The 20,420-nt window shown below is 48.6% G+C and overlaps 2 protein-coding genes across 2 annotated transcripts; both read left to right on the plus strand.

Annotated features, from left to right (window-relative positions):
* The first annotated feature begins 1,806 nt into the window (after window positions 1–1,806).
* On the plus strand, window positions 1,807–9,200 carry ARL2 (ARF like GTPase 2). Its single transcript, XM_080913523.1, has 5 exons — window positions 1,807–1,939; window positions 4,914–5,024; window positions 5,114–5,276; window positions 6,706–6,786; window positions 7,875–9,200. Exons 1-5 carry the CDS (start codon window positions 1,875–1,877, stop codon window positions 8,007–8,009), a joined length of 555 nt encoding a protein of 184 aa, XP_080769649.1. The 5' UTR covers window positions 1,807–1,874; the 3' UTR covers window positions 8,010–9,200.
* Window positions 9,201–12,028: 2,828 nt separating this feature from the next.
* On the plus strand, window positions 12,029–20,265 carry SNX15 (sorting nexin 15). Its single transcript, XM_080913512.1, has 9 exons — window positions 12,029–12,044; window positions 12,974–13,182; window positions 16,782–16,817; window positions 17,026–17,146; window positions 17,652–17,767; window positions 17,871–18,018; window positions 18,278–18,421; window positions 19,004–19,261; window positions 19,777–20,265. Exons 2-9 carry the CDS (start codon window positions 13,084–13,086, stop codon window positions 19,866–19,868), a joined length of 1,014 nt encoding a protein of 337 aa, XP_080769638.1. The 5' UTR covers window positions 12,029–12,044; window positions 12,974–13,083; the 3' UTR covers window positions 19,869–20,265.
* Window positions 20,266–20,420: the final 155 nt, after the last annotated feature.

Here is a 20,420-nt window from a genome sequence, read left to right on the forward strand (position 1 = left end):
TTACAATTCAGAAAGATAATGGAAGGGGAGGACTAAGAAGAGAAACTAACTCTTTGGCCAGTGAGAATTCTCACAGATAAAAAGCACTTGCTGAGAAAGTCTAATGCTCTGAGTTCACATAAAAGTGTGAATGGGCAGCACAAAGTTGTCCTCCAGTGGTGTGTACAGCCACACACACACACACACACACACACACACAATTTACACACCATAAAAATTGTTAATTAGATTTCTTGGCTCATGCCTGGACAAACCACACCAAACCAACACAGTTCCACGTGGAGAGGCTTAATAGAACAGGGAAGGGGCATGAGCCAGGGTCAAGAGAACAGAAGAAAAAAAGAGGAAGAGGAGGAGGGGTTTCAGTCTTTTATAGGGGTAGTGATGTCACTTGCTCCCAGGTGAAGGTGGGTTTTTGAACCAACATCTGGGAATGCTTTGGCTGTTTCCATGGCAATGGATGTGCCAGGTTCCTGTCATCTGTGGGTGGCACCATCGCTGGGGGTGGGTAGGAGCTGTCCTAATGCCAACAATAATGATGATTGTTTTGAGACAGGGTCTCAGTAAGTGTAGCTCTTGCTGTCCTGGAATTCAATATCTATAGAGACCAGGCTGCCCTCAAACTCAGAGATCCACCTGCCTTTGCCTCCCAGGTGTTGGGATTAAAAGTATGTACCACCATGACCAGCAAAGTAAGATATTTCTTTAAAAAGAACTCTTGGTCAAAATAATTTATTGAAGATATTCTGATTATACACCTACTACGTGCCAGCAGCCATGAGGCTAAGCACCAGTCGGGCTCCAGGTTTTTTTTTTTTTTTTTTAAGATTTATTTATTATATATAAGTACACTGTAACTGTCCCCAGACACATCAGAAGAGGGCATCAGATCCAGCCTGACCCTGTCTTAAAAAAACCTGAAGAGAGAGCTGGAGAGATGGCTCAGAGGTTAAGAGCACTGATTGGTCTTCCAGAGGTCCTGAGTTCAATTCTCAGCAACCACATGGTATGGCTCACAACCATTTGTACTGAGATCTGATGCCCTCTTCTGGTGTGTCTGAAGACAGCTAGTGTACCTACACACATGGAATAAACAAATAAATCTTAAAAAAAAAAAAGACAGTGTATCTTTACTGTCTGCTGTGGCTGGCCTTGAATGCAGAGATCTTCCTGTCTCTGCCTTCCTAGTGCTGGGATTGACCTCTGCACTACCACGCCCTGCCAATTTTATCCTAACATTTGGAATAGAGCTCCTCAACTGTCTAGGGTCCTAGACAATCAATGTACGGGGCTGATTCCCGCATTGCGGGGAGCTTAGAACTCTATAAACAACCCAAGGAGTCCATACTACCAGCACATTTAGAAATGGCTCTAGGGGCAGTCATCACCCTCAACTGAACCCACGGAGCCATTTCTGACAGAGTCCCGGACCAGGATCATCGGGTTCTCGGTCGTCACTGTCGCAAATGTGGATAATGGAAGTCACAAGATGGGGGCGGCGGGGTCCGAGCCATGTTACGGTCTCCGGATGATTCATCAGCTCGTTGTGAAACTAGGTTTGGACTCCTAGCTCAGAATCTCTTCGCGGGTATACTCCCTACCCAAACGAGATACAGCTCCAGAAAGTCAGCTTCTGGTACCGGACCTTGAAGGAGGAAGGCTTAGGGACTTCTCCCTTGTCAACCCTCAGCCTTCCCGAGAAGGGTTAACGCAGCAGGCCGCAAATTCACCGCTGCGCCGCTAGGGGGCGACGCCCTGCACTCCTGTGGTCACGTGACGACGAAGGCGGAACCAAACACCAGATTGGCCAATAGGAGGCGGGAGCGGGGTCCCGGGACTAGAAGAAACGGCGGCCGGGAGGGGGCTACGGGATCATGGGGCTTCTGACGATTCTGAAGAAGATGAAGCAGAAAGAGCGAGAGCTGCGGCTGCTCATGCTGTATCCTTCGAGTGTCAGAGTGGTCGCGAGGGTAGCGGGACCCGCCGGGTGGGCGGAGCCGGGCGCGGGGGCGCGGCCGCCGTGGGTACCCATTGCCGGTGGTGCGTCACGCACGCGGCGCTACCACTCTTCGGCGCGGGGTCGGGGCGGGCCGTACCACTCTCTGGAACGGGGGGTGGCGTCCAAAGGGCAGCCCGGTGGTCTCAAGACCGGGCTTAGACTGGGGACTCCAGTATTACTGCGAGGCGCGACGCAGTGGTGGTGACTCGGACGTCACGCTCGCTCGCGCTGGCCCGAGCGTGGGCCCTGCTCCTCCCCGGCGCAGACCCCCTCCCCTTTATCCACGGGTGTAGGCCTTGGTGGATCCCTTAGAGTCAGAATCTCAGGGTCCTGAGGACCCGCCCAGGCCTCTACGGGTAGGCGTGGACTCGTTGGCCACAGGTCCAACTGTCACTTAGGGTACCTGTCTTGCACTGTGCCAGGCCACAGAGTGGCAGAAGAGAAAAGGAAAATTAATGTGCACTTAGAACTTTACCACTCGCGTGTGTTTTGGACAATTCTGAGAAAGACACTTACTCATTAGATTCCCTACTTTGTTAGGGAATGCGGTAAAACGGGGAAACGAAAAAACCTTCGTGTCAGATATCCTGTGATGAAAGGGAAGAGAAAAGTGATAAAGCAAAAAATGTGTAGTGTGGGCAGAGAAGAATATAGTCCACAAATGGTCAGAGACCATGGCAAGATAGTAACTGTATCAGTAGAGAGCAATGGTCAAAGACTTAAGGGAAGTAGAATATCTGGGAAAACTTAAGCAGTGGACCTGCAAGTGCCAAGGCCTTGGGGGAGGATAAGACAGGCACAGTCAAGAAAAGTAGAGAAGAAAGGACTGGAGAGAGGGCGAGCCCATGGACTGGGACCATTTAGGCAGCTGTACTATGAAAGGCGCACAAACTAGTGGCTTAGACTGGGGTGGAAGTAGGAGGGTATTATGACAGTGGTGCTGGGTGGGAGAACAAGATGAGGGAGATAAAGCCAAGCATGAACTGGTTTCTGGCCAGAGTAATCAGAAGGATAAGGAGCCACTTGCATGTTCCTAGGAAGACACCATCCCTGACTGTTTGGGCAGATAGGTAGCAGCCATCAGCCTGGAAATGACACCTGAGTGAAGTCACATGAGGCGTACAGAGATGGGATCTGGGAGAGGACCAAGGAAAGGTAGTGTCAAGGTGGAGCAGAAGATGGGCCACCTGGCAGTAGAGAGCAGTGAGGAAGTCTTTGAGGCCTACCTGACAAGATGAGGCTCTGGGAGGCATGAGAGCAAGTAAAGATGGTGGTTAAGAGCCATAGAACCGGGGTTCAGTGCCCAGGGCCCACTTGGTGCCTCACAGCCTTGTGGAACTTCAGCCCTGGGATCCTGATGTCCTCATCTTGATTCAGTGGGCATGTAGGCAAAAATTCAAAATATTTTAAACAAGCAAAAAAACATGTATGGTATCATACACTTACCTCTAATCCCAGCATTCAGATGGCAGAGGCAGGTGAGTATATGGGCTTGAGTACAGCCTGGTCTACAGAGCAAGTTCCAGGCTAGCCAAGGCTATATGGACCTTGTCTCAAAAAACAAACAAAATGCAGGAAAGGTCTAACATGGTGTTAGGTGCCTGTAATTCTGGCACTCGGAAGGCAGAGTCTAGAGAACCTCCCCAGGTTTGAGGCCAGCATGCTTTACATGGAATTCCAGCAAAAACAAAATAGTAAAAGCAAAAAGATGGAGGTTGGTACAGCTGAGTGTAAACATCTGTTGCTAGGCTGCACTGTAGAGGAAGCTGGCTGACTCAGCAGATGATGGGGGAGTGGGTGGAAACAGGGTTCTGTCTGCAGCACGTGAGGTGGGAGTTTGATAATCAGAGGAGGAAGCATGGAAGAGAGGATGGTGTTGGACAGGAGAACAGGGTAATCAGCTGGCTTTCCAAGATGAGAGTTGGGCTGGGAAAGGTGAGAGGTACTGGATCATGCCTCTCAAAGGTGGGAGTCACTGGCCAGAGTCCTGTGAGCAGGAAGAGGTCCCTTCTCAGCTCAGCTCAGCCTTTGGCTGCCTCACATTCTCACCTGCTGTTGGTTTGTTCTCTGCAACAGAGGCTGCGGATCATTCCAGAAACACATGAAGGTAGTTGCCACCTCTAGATATTTACACTTTCCTTGGTCCTTCAAAAGACTGAGCCTGTTTTGGGCCCCAAGACCCCACAGAATCATATCTGGTACCTAAGCTGAAAGCCATTCCTCCAGGAATGGCCTTCACTGGTTTCAAGTACCCAACTTTCTCTTCTGCTTTATTTAGTCTTTACTATTTTTTTTAAATGATTTTTTAAAAGATTTATTTATTATATATAAGTACACTGTAGCTGTCTTCAGACACACCAGAAGAGAGCATCAGATTCCATTACAGATGGTTGTGAGCCACCATGTGGTTGCTGGGATTTGAACTCAGGACCTCTGGAAGAGCAGTCAGTGCTCTTAACCACTGAGCCATCTCTCTAGCCCCAGTCTTTACTATTTTTAATACTTACTTATGCATGTGAGAACTTTGCCTGTATGTATGTCTGTGCACCATGTGGGTGCTGTGAACTGAACCCAGGTCTTCTGTAAAAGCAGCAAGCACTCTTTACTGCTGAGCCCCATTATTTAGTCATTTTGCTAGTGTTTAGGTTTCATAAGGATGATGTCCTTGTCCACCAACAGCTGAGTGGGCCTGGCACCCAATATTTGATGGGTAAATGAAGTTACTTTGAGTTGGCTGATATGACAGAATTCTATTTTCATACTTTCACATTTATTTCAAGCCAATTATGGTTCAGGCATGTGCTCAACTTGCTTCAACATACAGTAGGAAAATACTAGTCCCTCGGAGGGAGGTAGTGTGATGACATGTCCTCCAGTAGAGCTCAGGGACATCTCCTTAACCTATATGCCCCAGTGGCTTGGACAATGCTGGCAAAACAACCATCCTCAAGAAGTTTAATGGAGAAGATGTGGACACCATCTCCCCAACCCTGGGCTTCAACATAAAGACCCTGGAACACCGGGGGTGAGTAGGGTCACTGAGGGCCATTGTAAGGCTGGGAGGAGGCTGGGCGGGCAGGACCAACCTGACCTTCATTGCCCTTTCCTTCCCAGATTCAAGCTGAACATCTGGGATGTGGGTGGCCAGAAGTCTCTGCGCTCCTACTGGAGGAACTACTTTGAGAGCACAGATGGCCTCATCTGGGTGGTGGACAGCGCTGACCGCCAGCGCATGCAGGACTGCCAGAGGGAGCTGCAGAGCCTACTGGTGGAGGAGGTGTGCCCTGGGCTTCCACCTGCAGCCAGGCCAGACACCTGCCACAAGTGCCATGATTTACTGGGACACTTGGGGAGGGAGGGCATTCATTCACTCACTGGGCCCTGGGCTGAGACCTGGATGCATATTTCTGCTTTCACTGATTCACCTCCCTGAGTTCTTCCATTGCTGATGGGGCTACCTCAAGGCTAGGGCACCAGCAAAGCTCAGGGAGGCAGTGACGCTTGCACAGGAATCTAACCTTGTGTTGCTTCAGGAAGACACATAACCTCCCTAAGCCTTAACTTACATATTCCTAAAGGAATAATGAGGCTAATCTTGCCAGTTGTTGTCTGGATCAAAAGACTTGTTGGCAACAGAGTTTTACTCTGTATCTCAATTTGGCCTTAACTGGCTGGCACTGTCCTTGAACTCCTGATCCACCTGCTTCTACTTCCCAAATTGATGTGGGTGCCACATATCATTATAGGTGTATGCCACCACATTCCTTCATTATTGGCTTTGCTACTCATTTGTTTGGGCAGGTTTTTGGTTTGTTTGTTGTTTTGTTTTTTTGTTTTGAATTTGTTTCTTTGTTTGGCAGCAGGGTTGGGGTAGGTGTTTGAGATCAAGTTTCCTTATGTAGTCCAGGCTGGCTCCTGAGTGCCAGGTTTACAGTTGGGCACCACTAAGCCATGCTGAGACATTACCACTTTCTTAAGCTGCTAGTTTTGTTTAGACACTGTCATTTCTCCCTTAGTGTGCTCTGTCTGTCCCGGAACTTGGATCATGTTGTCACATTTCAGTTAGTTGAAGGCCAGGGCATTTTTGAGAGGGTAAGAGGGAGTTGCTAATGGCTGTATGGGAACTACAGGGATGCATGGGACTGTAGGCTCACACAGACACAATCCACTGATATGACTTGAGCCCCTTCTAAAGTCTAGAGAAGTCTAGAGAAGTCACTGTTGTCAGAGGCTGAGTCAAGGCCCAGCAGGGATAGGGTCAGAAGGTAGATTTCTCTTTGCACAAGGCAAGGTTCCAAAGACAAGCACACCAAGGGGAATAAGTAGAGAGACACACCACCAGGGCAGTCTGCGGAAGTAAAACCTAAGGATTCTGTGAGCTGGGAGGGCGGGGCAGTTGGTTATATCCCAGAATCCCAGGGCAGCCACCAGCAAGCCTATGCTTTCTGCACATGGCCAGAGCTACAGAGGGCTTGGGGATCATGTGGGCAACACCTCTTCCTGAGGCTTAGAAGAGAGAGGTGCCCACTGTGCGGTAGCTAGCATCTGTAGCCCTGTCCTCTGCCTACCCCATGTGGGCCTCCCCCACGACCCAGAGCTCTGTTCCTGATCCCGTGTGCCTACCACTAACCTCATGGCTTGTGTAGAAAGGATCAAGCTGTAAGTTAAGCCCCCCCCAACCCCCAACCCATCTTCTCTTTCCCCAGCGCCTGGCTGGAGCAACCCTCCTCATCTTTGCCAACAAGCAGGACCTGCCTGGAGCACTGTCCTGTAATGCTATTCAGGAGGTGAGTCAGGCCCTGCTGCAGGCCCAGTGAGTGAAGCTGAAGGGTTTTTATTACATTATTATTTCTAATTTTACTGGGGTTTTGTTTTTTTTTTTTTTTTTTTTTTGGTTTTTTGAAACTGGGTTTTAGCAGCCCTAGCAGGCTTTAGACTTACTAGGAAGCTGAGGAAAATCCTTGAACTACTCATCCTCCTGCCTCCACCTCTCAAGTTCTTGGGCTCACAGGTGTGCACCACCAGGTCCATTTCTGCAGTGCTGGTGATCGCTCCCATAGCTGTGCATACTAGGCAAGCACTTCTACCTGAGCTACCCCCAAAGTCCAGTCTTATTGCTTAATTTATTTTTTGAGACAGCTTCTATAGCCTAGGCTGTCCTAGAATACACTGTGTAGCCCAGGCTGGTCTCAAACTGAACAGCAGTCCTCCTGCCTGGAAGTTCAAGCATGCACCTCCGTGCCTGGCTCATAGTTGGTATTAAAAGACATTATTAGCTCCTGCCTTGTGGCAAGGCCTGGGCGGGGCACTGAAGCTTGATGATTAATAACATAGAGTGCCCCACAATCTGAGAGGAGGCCAACCTGTCACTAGATCATTCACAGGATTCCAATGGCCAGAATGCAGGGAGTTTTCCTGTGTTCCCTGTGTGGGTTCACAGGTTTCATTCTTTACCCCGCCAAGGATTGTGTGTCATGCTAACCCAGCCTTAGAGCCATGGCACATCTTAACTGTCACTCTAGCAGGCTTAGAATCTTGACGTTTGTTTAAGACAGGTTTTATCCCCCCTCCCCCAGTGTACTACTGTATTGTAGATGTGACCAGCTGTATGGTCTGGAAGGTTGTAGAGTCTCTGAATGGGATTCCCTCCTTGGCAAAATGAACCACACCATCTCTGGATCAGGATGCCTTAGCAAGAGATGAAATTATTCCTGTGTTCCCTGCAAAATGCCTGGCTCCTATCACACACTCGGCAGCCCAAGCTGGTTTTATGTCACTGACAGTGGCATCAGTGTGTAGCTTCAGAGCCACCCACTGGGTGACTAGGAAAGGACAAGCTGAGGCCAGCTGGTTCCCTGGTCCTTTCTGTCCCCAGGCCCTGGAGCTGGACTCCATCCGCAGCCACCACTGGCGCATCCAGGGCTGCAGTGCCGTCACAGGGGAGGATCTGCTGCCTGGCATCGACTGGCTCCTTGATGACATTTCCAGTCGTGTTTTTACTGCCGACTGAGCTTCTTCAGTGTCCCCAGCTCACTGTCCAGGTCCCTGTCCTCATCAGACACCAGCCGATGGGATGAGCACCAGCTGGCCAGACTAACACTCCCAACCCCACCATGACCTGCTGCTACTGCTGCCCATTGCTGCTCCCCCTGGGTGAGGGCTGTCACCCTGTCTCCCAAAGTGGCCTGCAGCTGCCATGCCAAAAGGAAAGGCTGGGCTGGGAGGTACTTACCTGCTGCTGCCAGGGCCCTGGCTGTTGTCTCGCCTCTGTCCAGCAGTGAGAATAAAGCACTCCTCACCCAGTTCCTGGCTGAGCCATTTGTGAGTCACTGACTTTAGCGCTCACCTGGAATGCTGAGTCCAGAGGGGACAGACGAGAGCAGAAGACTAACTGGTTTAATCCTCCCTCGTCAGAGGTGTGGGTCCATCTGCAAGTAATGAGGCAGGCTTCCTCAAGGAGGGGACATTAAAAGAGGGAGTCAAGGAGGAAGAGAAAGGTTTCTGAGGGGCTGCCAATACCCTAGAGGAACATCTGCCTTCTTCAGTATGAATTACAAAAAAACAAGAACAAACAAACCAAAAACCCCATGGCTTCTCCCAGCTTCAGCCTGGACTAATGAATAGTTTAAATTCAGTTCCTAGCTTACCAGGAAAGCTCACACAGTGGGCAACCTGCACAGCTGTAGGAGGCTGGATCAGACAGACTGATAAGAGAGAGGGAAGGGTGTGCAGAGGGCGGAGGCCAGACAAGGATGACTACAACTAGCAGGCCATTCTAGGGCCCCAGCTTCCCAGTCAGGCTGTCTCCAGGGCCCAGTGTGGACCTACCTTGTTCCAAACTTGAGCATCCCTTCCACAGGGAAGCATGGCCCACCTGGGACCTGCATCCTGGCTCTTCCTGTGTGAGTCTAGACCTTGCCATCCTCTGTCACTGCTCATGCTTGAAGCTGAAATGCCCAGGGCAGAAATGGGTTGGCTGGGGGCCCTGCCAATCTTTCACAAGTCCCTGATGCCACCTAGCCCTGGGACACAGTTACCCAAAGGAATGTGTTATCACACTACACACTGGGCTTGAGTCTCACCCATGCCATCTCCATAGCAGCAGAGGCCTGAACAAAGCCTGGCTGTCCTCAGGAAGGAGGGAACACAAGCATCAGGACAGAAATAACCCTCTAGACTGTTCCATCCCCTGGAAGTGCTGAAGGATTATAGGTCCTTCCCTGTCCAGGTGTGTTAGTTTGTATATTCTTGGCCCAGGGGGTGGCACTATTAAGAGGTGTGGCCTTGTTGGAGAAGGTGTGTCACTGTGGGGATGGGCTTAAATACCCTCAACCTAGCAGCCTTTAGTTGTAGAACTCTCAGCTCCTCCTGCACCATGCCTGCCTGGATGCTGCCATGCTCCTGCCTTGATTGATAATTCTGGACTGAACCTTGTACCAGTAAGCCAGACCCAATTAAATGTTGTCCTTATAAGAGTTGTCTTGGTCATGGTGTCTGTTCACAGCAGTAAAACAGTAACTAAGACACCAGGCTCAGCTCTCCCAAGACACCCCTTTCCCCTCTGCCCGATTGTCCCCACCAAAAAATTGTTTTTTAAATGGAGCTCCCTGTATAATGCAGGTTGGCCTATAACTCATGATCTGTCTCAGTCTCTCCACCACTCCAAGCACAGCATTTTTTATGCTGATTAAATTGCATCAAAGGCCTCTAGGAACACACTGTTGTCTCAGGGTCCAGGGAAAGTCACTCAGTGATGGCAGCCAGAGCATGAAGAAGGAATTGGTCATAAGACAACCAGAAACCAGCAAACAGCCTTGTTTGGATCAGTGATGTTTTCTTTTAGATTAGCATGATGCTCACTGCCCTTAGAGCAACCTCTGGAAACTTCATTTGTTCCTGTCAAGAATCCCAGAAGAGGCTTAAGATGGAAGTAAGGGCAACGAGCCATACTGGCTACCTGAGGTCTGCATGCTCTAACCTCACCATGAATAAAACCCAGGCCCCAGAGACACCTGTGGTGCTGCTACGCCCTTGTTAATGCTGATAGAACTGCCTGATTCATCTGGGTTCTGTCTGTCTGGGAAAGATAATGTCAGCCCCTGCTACAGATAGGAATCAACTGGTGTCCGGGACATCATGAGCATTGAATGTCAACTATGATTGATTTGAAACAATGGGCGCTTATGCATTCAGACACTGGTACAATGGAGTCATCCCAGTGCCATTGCTTCTGGTAGTGTGTGTGTGTGTTATTAGCATCCAAATAATATTGTGCTTAGGCTCAACTCCAGGAACTTAGGCATACTAGACTCCTCCATCACCAAACCAATAAAAAGAATTAAAAGAGAGAGAGAAAGGGGCTGGAGAGATGGCTCAGTGGTTAAGAGCACTGACTGCTCTTCCAGAGGTTCTGGGTTCAATTCCAGCAACCACATGGTGGCTCACAACCATCTGTAATGGGATTGGATGCCCTCTTCTGGTGTGTCTGAAGACAGCTACAGTGTGATCATATAAATAAAATAAATCTAAGAGAAACAACAGGAAGATATCGGGCCCTGAGTTCTTGAGATCAAATTTGGGCTGTGAGGCTTGATAACAATAACCTTCACCTTCTGAGCCATCTCTCATTTCATTTTGTTGTTGTTGTTGGTGGTGTGTGTATGTATTTATGGTATTTCAGGGTTTTTGTTTGTTTTGAGACAAGGTTTCATCACCTCACGAGGTAATCTTGGCTGGCCTGGAACTCTGTGTAGACCAGGCTGGCCTCCTTGAATGCAGAGATCAGCCTGCCTCTGCCTCACAAGCGCTGAGATGAAAGGCTACCACAGCTTACCTCTTTCCAATTTTCTTTTCAGATTTTTATTTGTGTGCATGTGTATGATGTGGAGACCAGAAGAGGGTTTTGGTTACAGGCAGTGTGAGCTTCCAGACATAGGGGCTGGATTCTGAACTCTGTCCTCTAGAGGAGTAGCAAGCACTCTTTAACCACTGGGTCTTGTCTCCGGCCCCTTGACAATTCCTTCTGCTCCCAAGATGAGTGGCTTAGTGGAACTTATTCTGTTAACACCAGTTAGTTGTCTCCAATCAACTGCTAAGCCAAGAGGGACCATTCACACCCCCAATCCCTCCAAATTCCGATACCACCAGCCACAGGTCAGCCTGAGGTGGGTAGACTGGAGTGTTTGCCTCTGTGTGTGTTGGGGGTGGGGGGAACGGTGCTGGCACTGCACCGCCTAGGTATCCTGAGCACCAGAGATGGTCTTCACAGGGGACCTCAGCTTTGTGTTTAACCAAGTCCCTGGGCTTTCCTCACCTTCATTCCATAGCACTGTGGTGATTTGGATAAGAATGGCTCCTGTATTTGAATGCTTAGTCAGGAGTGAGTACCATTACTTAAAAAGGGATAGGAGGCGTGGCCTTGTTGGAGCAAGTATGTCTCTAGGGTTGGGCTTTAAGGTTTCAAAGGCTCCTGCCAGGCCCAGTGTCCCTCTCCTTGCTGCCTGTGGGTCCAGATGTAGAACTCTCATTTACCAGCACAGTGCCTGCCGTTGTATGTCTGCCATGGTGATAATAGACTAAACCTCTAAAACTGTATGAAGTTTCAGTTACATGATGTCTTAGGGTTTTACTGCTGTGAAGAGACACCATGACAACTCTTACAAGGACAGCATTTAGTTGGACCTGTCTTATAGGTTCAGAGGTTCAGTTCAGTATCATCAAGGCTGGAACATGGCAGCATCCAGGCAGGCATGGTGCGGGAGGAGCTGAGAATTCTACATCTTTATCTGAAGGCTGCTGGTGGAAGAATGACTTCCAGGCAGCTAGAATGAGGGTCTCAAAGCCCACACCCACAGTGACACACCCACTCCAACAGGGCCACACCTTCTAATAGTGCCACTCCCTCGGCCAAGCATACACAAACCATAACAAGTGGTTCGGGGTTTGTTTGTTTGTTTGTTTGTTTGTTTGTGTTTTCCCCTTCAATACAGAGATCCACCTGCTGGGACTAAAGCGTGAAGTAACACCACAGCCAACATCTCCTCAGGTTTTTTATTTTTATTTTTTAATCCACTCTTTCCTATTTGAAGATGGGATTTTTGGTAGTGGGAGACTGTGCTAGAATCTATGTTTAACTGTTGATACATCTTCCTCAGCAATTTGACCTAGTGTTAGGTTTTCACCATACCTGTGTTCTGCCAGCATGCCTCTCGATCTGATTTGTTACAGAAGATACAGTGACAAGTACCCCTTTGCATAGATGAAGAACTAGGTGCATGCAGTCATGGGAGAAAAATGTGATGTTTACCTGTGATCTCAGCATTTGGGAGGTGGAAAACGGAGCATCAGAAATTCAAGGCTAGCCTCAACCACATTGAGTCTGAGGCCAACCTGGGGTACATAAGATCATCTCAATGTCCCACCTCCTCAACTCTGAAGAAGTTAAGGGGAATTCAAATAGCTGTGAGTGTGATTTCAGAAACTGTCACTAGCCAGCTTTTTCAGCATCAGAAAATGTCAGTTCCCAGCTATCCTGGCACAGGGATTCAGGGACCTTCACTCGTCTCTGCCAGGCACAATAAAAATTGCATTTTGAACACAATGAAAGTTGCATGGGTTAGGCCCAATGCCAATCACCTTAAGTTCCAGATACTCAGGAGACTTAGGTAGGAGGATATTTTAAGCCCTGAAGTTGGTCAACACAGCAGAGACCATAGCTCAAAATAATTCATAAATAAGAGACTGGATGAATGTAAAGAAGAGAAATAAAAGAGAAGTTACGAGGTCTGTAAGGAGGGTATACATTGGGGTGAGCTGGGCTTAATCACATGCCAGGATACCAGCTGGTAAATCCTCTTCTAAACAACCAATCCTTAGTCTCTACCTAGAACTCCGCTTTACCAATGACCTAGAACTTGTCAGACACTCCCTTAGCCACGCCCCCAAGCCAAGAAGGGCTGTGTCACTTGCGACTAGGTCCCTGGGCTGAAGAAGGGCGAAGGCCGGATCCTGGCGGTGGCAGCAGGCTGAACACGCGGAGCGGGGGCGACGTGCAGTAGGAGAAGCAGGCGGCCAGCTCCGCTGTCATGTCTCGCCAGGCAAAGGATGACTTCCTACGACACTACACAGTCTCGGACCCTAGGACCCACCCCAAAGGTTACACCGAGTACAAAGTAACCGCTCAGGTGAGGTGGGACCCAGAAGGGAACATTACCCTTTTAAGCAGCTCGGGACCGTGCTGTACCTTAAAGGCAAAGAGCTTCAGGGAGGTCGCGCGGTTTGGCCTACACAAATGGATTTCCCCTTTAAGAGGAGTCCGAGGCGGAAGACTTACGGCGCCTTACCGCCTGGGGCGGGGCTAAGGGTCATTTTTAAAGTCTGGGGACTACTGCTCTGAGCCCGGCCAGGTACACCCCATCCTGTTGGTGGTGTTGTCTAGATGTGGTCTAGGAATTTCTCAAAGCAAGAGAACTCCGGATTAACCCAAATATCCCTTTTCTAATCGCTTAGAATAACTTTTGGTAATTTTCCCTGCTTGATACGTAAAAGCCCTCCTAAACCTTTTTATTTATTTATCTTTTCTTTCTATCCTTTTTTTTTTTTTTTTTGAGACAACCCTGGCTGTCGAGAACTATGTAAATTAGACTGTCCCGAAGTCACCGGAGACCCGCCTGCACCTGCCGCCCAAGTGCTGGAATTAAAGGCGTGCACCACCATGCCAGACTATAAAAAGCTCTTTTAAAAATTGTACATATATAATTTATTTTTATATGTTTATTTAATATATATATGTATACATGTATATATGATATTTGTGTGGTTTTAAAAACCCACACAATTAAAAAAGATTGGTCTTCACAGATAAGGAAGTCAATAAGCTGAAATTGATGTTTGTAACAATAAAACTTAAAATGAGCTCATAGAAATATCAACACAAAAGAATGCTTTTAGAATTTTACCCAAGGGCCGGTAACTATGGAGGCCTACAGAGGGAGAAATTGGGTTGCTGTCTAAAGATTGACTATATATTTTCTTATAATTTTTTTCAACTAGGCAGCTGTTTGATTAGTGAACTTGTTAGCTGTTAAAAGGAAGCAAACACATAAAAGTCGCTCCCAAAGCAAACTAAGTCAGAATCTTAGATACTTCAAGAACATGCTTATGCCCAATGGCTTGCTTTTTTCCATGCCAAAAAATATAATTGTCTCTAGGAAGATGGCCTGAGGGTAGAAAGGATGAAAAAACACTCATGACCCTTATGTCTTCCTGTTAGCTTCTTAGACCTAGTCACATGCCTTACACATGCTTTTTTTTTTTTTAGTGCTAGGGTTGAACTCAGGGCCTTTCACATACTAGAAGTGCTTCTCTCTCAATCTCTCTCTCTCTCTCTCTCTCTCTCTCTCTCTCTCTCTCTCTCTCACACGCACACACACACACACACACACACCACAAAACCCTACGAAATGGTCCTTTTATTTTATAGATGTATTTACTTAAAATTTTTTCTTTCTTTTTTTGAGACATGTTTTTTCTGTTGTAGCCCTGGTTGTCCTGTAACTCACAGAGCTCCATCTGCCTCCGCCTCCCCAGTGCAGCCTCCCTAGGTATTAAAGATGTGTGCCACCCCCACCTGGCTTATTTACTTAAAAATTTAAAACGTAGTTGGTTGAAAACAAAACAAAACCCAAAACAAAACAAACAAACAAACAAACAAACAAACAAAAACCAAAAAAACCCCGAAAAGAACGTGTGGGTGTTTTTTAATCTGCCCGAGTATGTGTACTATCCATGCAATACCCAAGGATGCCAGAAGAGGGTGGTAGAGCCCTATGGATTGGAATTATAGGTCATCCTGCCTTCCTGTTGGTTGCTGGGAGTAGACCTTCTGTTCTCCAGATGCTCTTAACCTCTGAGCCATCAATCCAGCTCCAGATTTATTTACTTTTATTTTATATGTATGAATGTTTTGCCTGTATTTATGTATATGCACCAAATACAAGCCTGGTGAGCTCAAAGGTCAGAAGAGGTATTGGATCACCTGGAACTGGACTTAGAAATTATTTCTCTGCCACCTGAGTGCTGAGAAGCAAACCCAAGTCCTTGGCTACAGCAGCGAGTACTTTAAACTGCTGAATCATCTCCCAAGTCCCCTTATTTCTTACTTATGTATATGTTTGTGTGAATGTGTATCACAACTGTGCTTGTTTGCCTGTGGAGGTCAGAGAAAGGAGCATCAGATCCGATCCCTACAGCTGAAGTTACAAAAGGTTGTGGGCCATACAATGTGGGTGCTGTTCTGGGCACTGAACTGTAGTCTTTGGAAGATTGGGACATGCTCTTAACTACTGAGCCACCTTTCCAGTCCCCATCCTTAGATTTAAATCTGACTTGCTGAGATCTAGAGGGAAAAAAGAGAAAGGGTGTTTTGAAGACTGTTAATGATTCCAAACGGCACAACCTTACTGTAAACCTTCTATAAACATAATAGTGAAACTAAGTATTACTTCTGTCTCAAGCCAATTCTGTTCTTCCAGAGTGCCCAACTCAGTGCTGACTGCTTCTGTTTTCTTGGGTATGAGACCTCATAGCTCCTCTCTTAAGGAAGAACTGAATCTTGGGACAGACTCTCATTTTTTTAAAAAGATTTATTTATTTATTATGTATAAGTACACTGTAGCTCTCTTCAGACACACCAGAAGAGAGCATCAGATCCCATTACAGATGATTGTAAGCCACCATGTGGTTGCTGGAAATTGAACTCAGGACCTCTGGAAGAGCAGTCAGGGCTCTTAACTGCTGAGCCATCTCTCCAGCCCCCAGATTCAATTTTTAAAACAATTTAAAAATTTTTTTGTACATTGGTGTTTTTCCTGCATTTATGTCAGTGTGAGGTTGTTGGATCCTCTGAACTATAGTTACAGCTGTAAGCAACTTTGTGGGTGCTGGGAATTGAACTCTGGTCTCTGGAAGAACAGCCAGTGCTCTTAACTGCTGAGCCATCGCTCCAGCCCCTAGACTCTCACTTCTTGAGAAGTGTAGTTTTTTGCTTTCTGAATACCAGGACTTGGCCCTAGGAAGGAATTGGGATAAAAGTTGAGAGCCGGGCCGGAGAGATGGCTCAGCTCACAAAACACAAAACATCTACTGGCATGTAGGTGTACATGCAGACAGCACTCCTAGATTTACACATATTAAAAAAATTAAAAGGTTTAAAATACTAATAACCATAGTAATGTTGTGTGCAGGGCTATCTAGACAGATACTCAGTATCTTCACATTGACCAGATTAAAATACGGGTGTGCAGGGAGCCGAGGATGTAGCTCAACAGGAGAATGCTAGCCAAACCTCAAGAAATCCTGAGTACAGTCCTTTGTAGCAAAAATAAACAAATAGTTTGGCTGTGCATACTGTTGCCCTAGCAGTTGGGAGGCAGAGGTGGAAGGATTTGGAGTACCAGGCCATCCTCTGCTACATAGTCAGTTTGAGGCCATCCTGGGCTACATGAAACCCTGTGTGGAGAAATCCAAAAGAAAACTTGCTCAAAACCTGAAATCCAGGACCCACTTACTCCAGCGTTCCTTCTGAGTGATAGTAGGAGGCCCAGGTGGAGCTGAGTGGGTGCCGCCTGTGGGGATTGAGGTGGAGGGAGCCAGTCCCGAGAAGGATTTCTAAGGGTGGAGTACAGCAATATTTACCGGAACCGTTAAGCAGTAACTTTCTGATTTCCCCTCGAACTGCATGTCAGGCTCTAGTCTCACCTGGCTCTTGCCTTTCCTTCCTCAGTTCATCTCAAAGAAGGACCCAGAGGATATCAAAGAGGTACGACTCCTGGGAAAGAGGGGGCTGTTCCCATAAACATATTCAGCATCAGTCAGGGAATAGCTGGTAACTTCAAGGACCTGCCTTTTGCCCTGGCCTGTGCTGGGGAGGGTGTGTGCAGTCCTTCTCAGACTCTGGGATGACTCTGAGCACGGGAAGGCCACGTTCCATCCGTGCTGCTCCAGGTCAGTTCTTGCCTGCCTCGTAGGTAGTAGTCTGGAAACGATACAGTGACTTCCGTAAGCTCCATGGCGACTTGGCCTACACTCACCGCAACCTCTTCCGTCGCCTAGAGGAGTTTCCAACGTTCCCTCGTGCCCAGGTGTTTGGTGAGTACTGACTCTGAACCTCTGCCCCGGTGTGCAGGTAGATTTAGGCAAAGGGGAACTGGTCTGGTGGGGGCTGTGGGGTGTGACCCTGTACCCTGAACAGACATCTTTGGAAAACTGGGTGGGAAATACGGGGAAACCGAGACTCAAAGCCACCTATCCCCTATTGTGTGTTGGGCTATGAACAGTCCCAGCAAGATGAGGCTCATCAAGTTGAAAGGCCTTTGTCTGAGCCTTAGTCTGTTCTCTCTTGCAATAATAAGGATGCATTTGTTACTATAGAAAAGACGCTTATTTTGTCATGGCTCCGGCCCAAGGTCCAGAGGCCATATCTGTTGATGGCTGTTACTGGCAGGGCCCCAAGGTGGCAAGGTTGAGAGAGTCAAGGAGGACATGAGTGACAGAACCAAGTTAGTTTTTCAGTACTTATAGGCAGAACCAGGAAATGTGGGCCCAAACCCCCCCCCCCCATGACACTGCTGCTTTCCTGCCTCCGGGTCTGTAGGTCGGTTTGAAGCCTCTGTGATTGAGGAACGGCGCAAGGGTGCGGAGGACTTGCTGCGCTTCACAGTGCCCATCCCTGCACTCAACAACAGCCCCCAACTCAAGGACTTTTTCCGGGTAAGTCTGTCTCCCCCTCCCCAGTACAGCTCCCCTAGACAGTTTCCCTCCCTACCAGCTACATTCCTGATCCCCCTCTCCTGCTGGACTCTGTCTCCTGCAGGGCGGTGAGGTGACACGACCTTCTGAAGTGTCCAGAGACCTGCGAACCCTGCCACCCCCTCTCATCCCCACGCCACCTCCTGATGAGGCCCGACTACTCCAGCCACTGCCTTCGGAAAGGAGGGGCCAGGAGGAGTTGGAGGTGCCAGGTATATCAGGGTCCGGGAAGGAGTGAGTTTGCCTCAGGAATCTGAGAGGAAAGCATCAGGGTGGGCGGATCTGGGGACACCCTGAACAGGTCATTTCCTTTTCTGAGCTTCACTTTGTTCATCTATCAGATAGAGGCTGGCAACCTAATAGTGGTCCTGTCAATACCATGGCTGCTTGCAAGAGTTAATCAGTGGAGATTGTTTTGAAAGCTGAGAAATGATAAGTGCAGGCATCAGTGTCCCTCTGCTCTCTCCCCAGTGGAGCCCCTCCCATCCAGCCCTGCCCAGGAGGCCTTGGATCTTCTCTTCAGCTGTGACAGCACAGAGGAACCTTCCAGCTCCCCAGCTCCAGGTCCCCTCTCTGAGGCTGAACTTGCCCTTTTTGACCCTTACTCCAAAGAGGGTAAGGAACAGGTATGGGGTAGAGGAAGTGAGGGGTATAAAGGGAGAAACTCCACGGCCGTGAGATCTCTGTGAGGTGCCCTGGAGGATGGAGCTGAGCCCTCCTCTCTGAGCAAACTCTGGGTAGCACATCACCATAGGGTCCTATTCATGGACCTGCTGCGGCTGGCCTTGGTGGCCCCACACCCTGAGTCCTAGCACTTGAGAGGCAGAAGCAGGAAGACTAGAAGTTCGAGGTCAGAGACCAGCAAGATGGCTCTGCCCTGTGAGCCTGACAACCTGTTTCCATCCCCGATTCTACCCATTGATGATTAAGCAAACCCAAATCCTGTCCTCCAGCCATGGCCCACTCGTGGCTGTTCCCATACATGCAACAATTCTAATCAACTAAGCCTTTACAAACCTGAGCCCAAGCCATGGAAACAGTTCCCAGCCGCTGCCTTCTACTCAAGTGAATTCGGGATTGTCCAGCCTCTGTTCCCTTCCAGTTGGGACGGTTTGGTGTTCTGGCGACACCTGGAGTGGGCAACAGGCCCTGGGAAAGAGAGTGCCAGTCTGCTCTGACTTCTCTGTTTCATTACAGAGAGTGCAGGCCCCAGCCCTACCCACACAAGTGAGCTGGCAGCCATGGAGGTGCAGTCCAAAAGGTTGGACCAGGAACCCTGGGAGCCAGGAGGACAGGGCGGGGAAGAGGGTGAAGATGGAGAGCCTGCCCCAGCTTACCTCGGCCAGGCCACAGAGCTCATCACTCAAGCCCTGAGAAATGAAAAGGCTGGCGCATATGCTGCTGCTCTCCAAGGCTACCAAGAAGGGGTGCACATCCTGCTTCAGGGCGTCTCAGGTGGGTAGGACAGGAAGGAGGAGGGAAAGTGAAAAGCAAAAGCCAGGGGAGGTGGAGGTGGCGCAGGCCCAGTCGGTAAAGGCGCGGCGTGTAAGCATCAAGAACTGAACTGGAGTGCCCAGAGCCCCCACATAATGTTGTGCAACAGCAGATTCAGGAAATCAAGTGTTCCAGTGACAAGATGGGAGGCAGGGACAGGAGAACCCCCAGAAACTCTGGTTGCTGAGCCTGGCATAGGTTACAGAGAACCTCATCTCAGACACAGTGAAGGGGAAGACCTACACCTAAGGCTGTCCACTGACCCTCACAGGCTCATTCACACACATACAAATTCTAAAGAAAGAGGGACCATGAGCCTGTTTCTCACAGGTCAACTGGAGATGTTGGGCAGAAATGCCCCTTAATTATTTTTAGTAGCCTCATAAAATGGGGCAAAGACACTAGGACCCAGGAAGGGAAAAAGACACATTGTGACCAGGGGTTCTGAGTGTAGTTGGGCCATCTGCGTTCTACAGGTGACCCATCCCCCGCCCGCAGGGAAGGTGTGAAGAAGAAGGCAGCTGAGTACCTGAAGCGGGCAGAGACCCTTCATGCACACTTGCCCTGAGGGGTTGGACCCTTCCTGGGATTTCAGCTCCAGCACTGCCAGCCTCCTCCACTCCTTGGGACTGGCCTTGTTTCCTGCTCTTGTAACGCTAGGGGCCATATCTGTGTTAACTGAATCCGAGTATGAGAAAAGCAAAGTCTCTGACCTGTCTGCCTCCTTGGAATCAGACTTAACTTCTGGTCCTGCCTGTCTGTTTTATGTGAGTGGCATCTGGGCCACTGACTGTCGGTTCCCCTATCTAGAGCCAGAGTCTATAGCCAGACCTGGTCCACTGCCTTTTTTTGTAAAGCCCTCAAGGGTCTTTCTTTTTTTATGGTTGGAAGGAAAAGGATTCTTTGACTAGTGAAAAATTTATAAAATTTAAATACATGTGAATAAAACACGTGTCTGAACACAACCAGGTCTGTTTGCTTGTTATTATCTGTGGTTGAGTTTACATTGTACTAACAATAAATAAGCTGTGTCTAACAAATCATACCTATGAGTATCCCCCCTCCCCCACCGCCTTTAATCCGGGTTCTGAAAAGCAGAGACAGGCGGATCTCTCTAGGT

The sequence above is a fragment of the Micromys minutus genome (assembly GCF_963924665.1).
Source record: "Micromys minutus genome assembly, chromosome: 2".
NCBI lineage: Eukaryota > Metazoa > Chordata > Mammalia > Rodentia > Muridae > Micromys > Micromys minutus.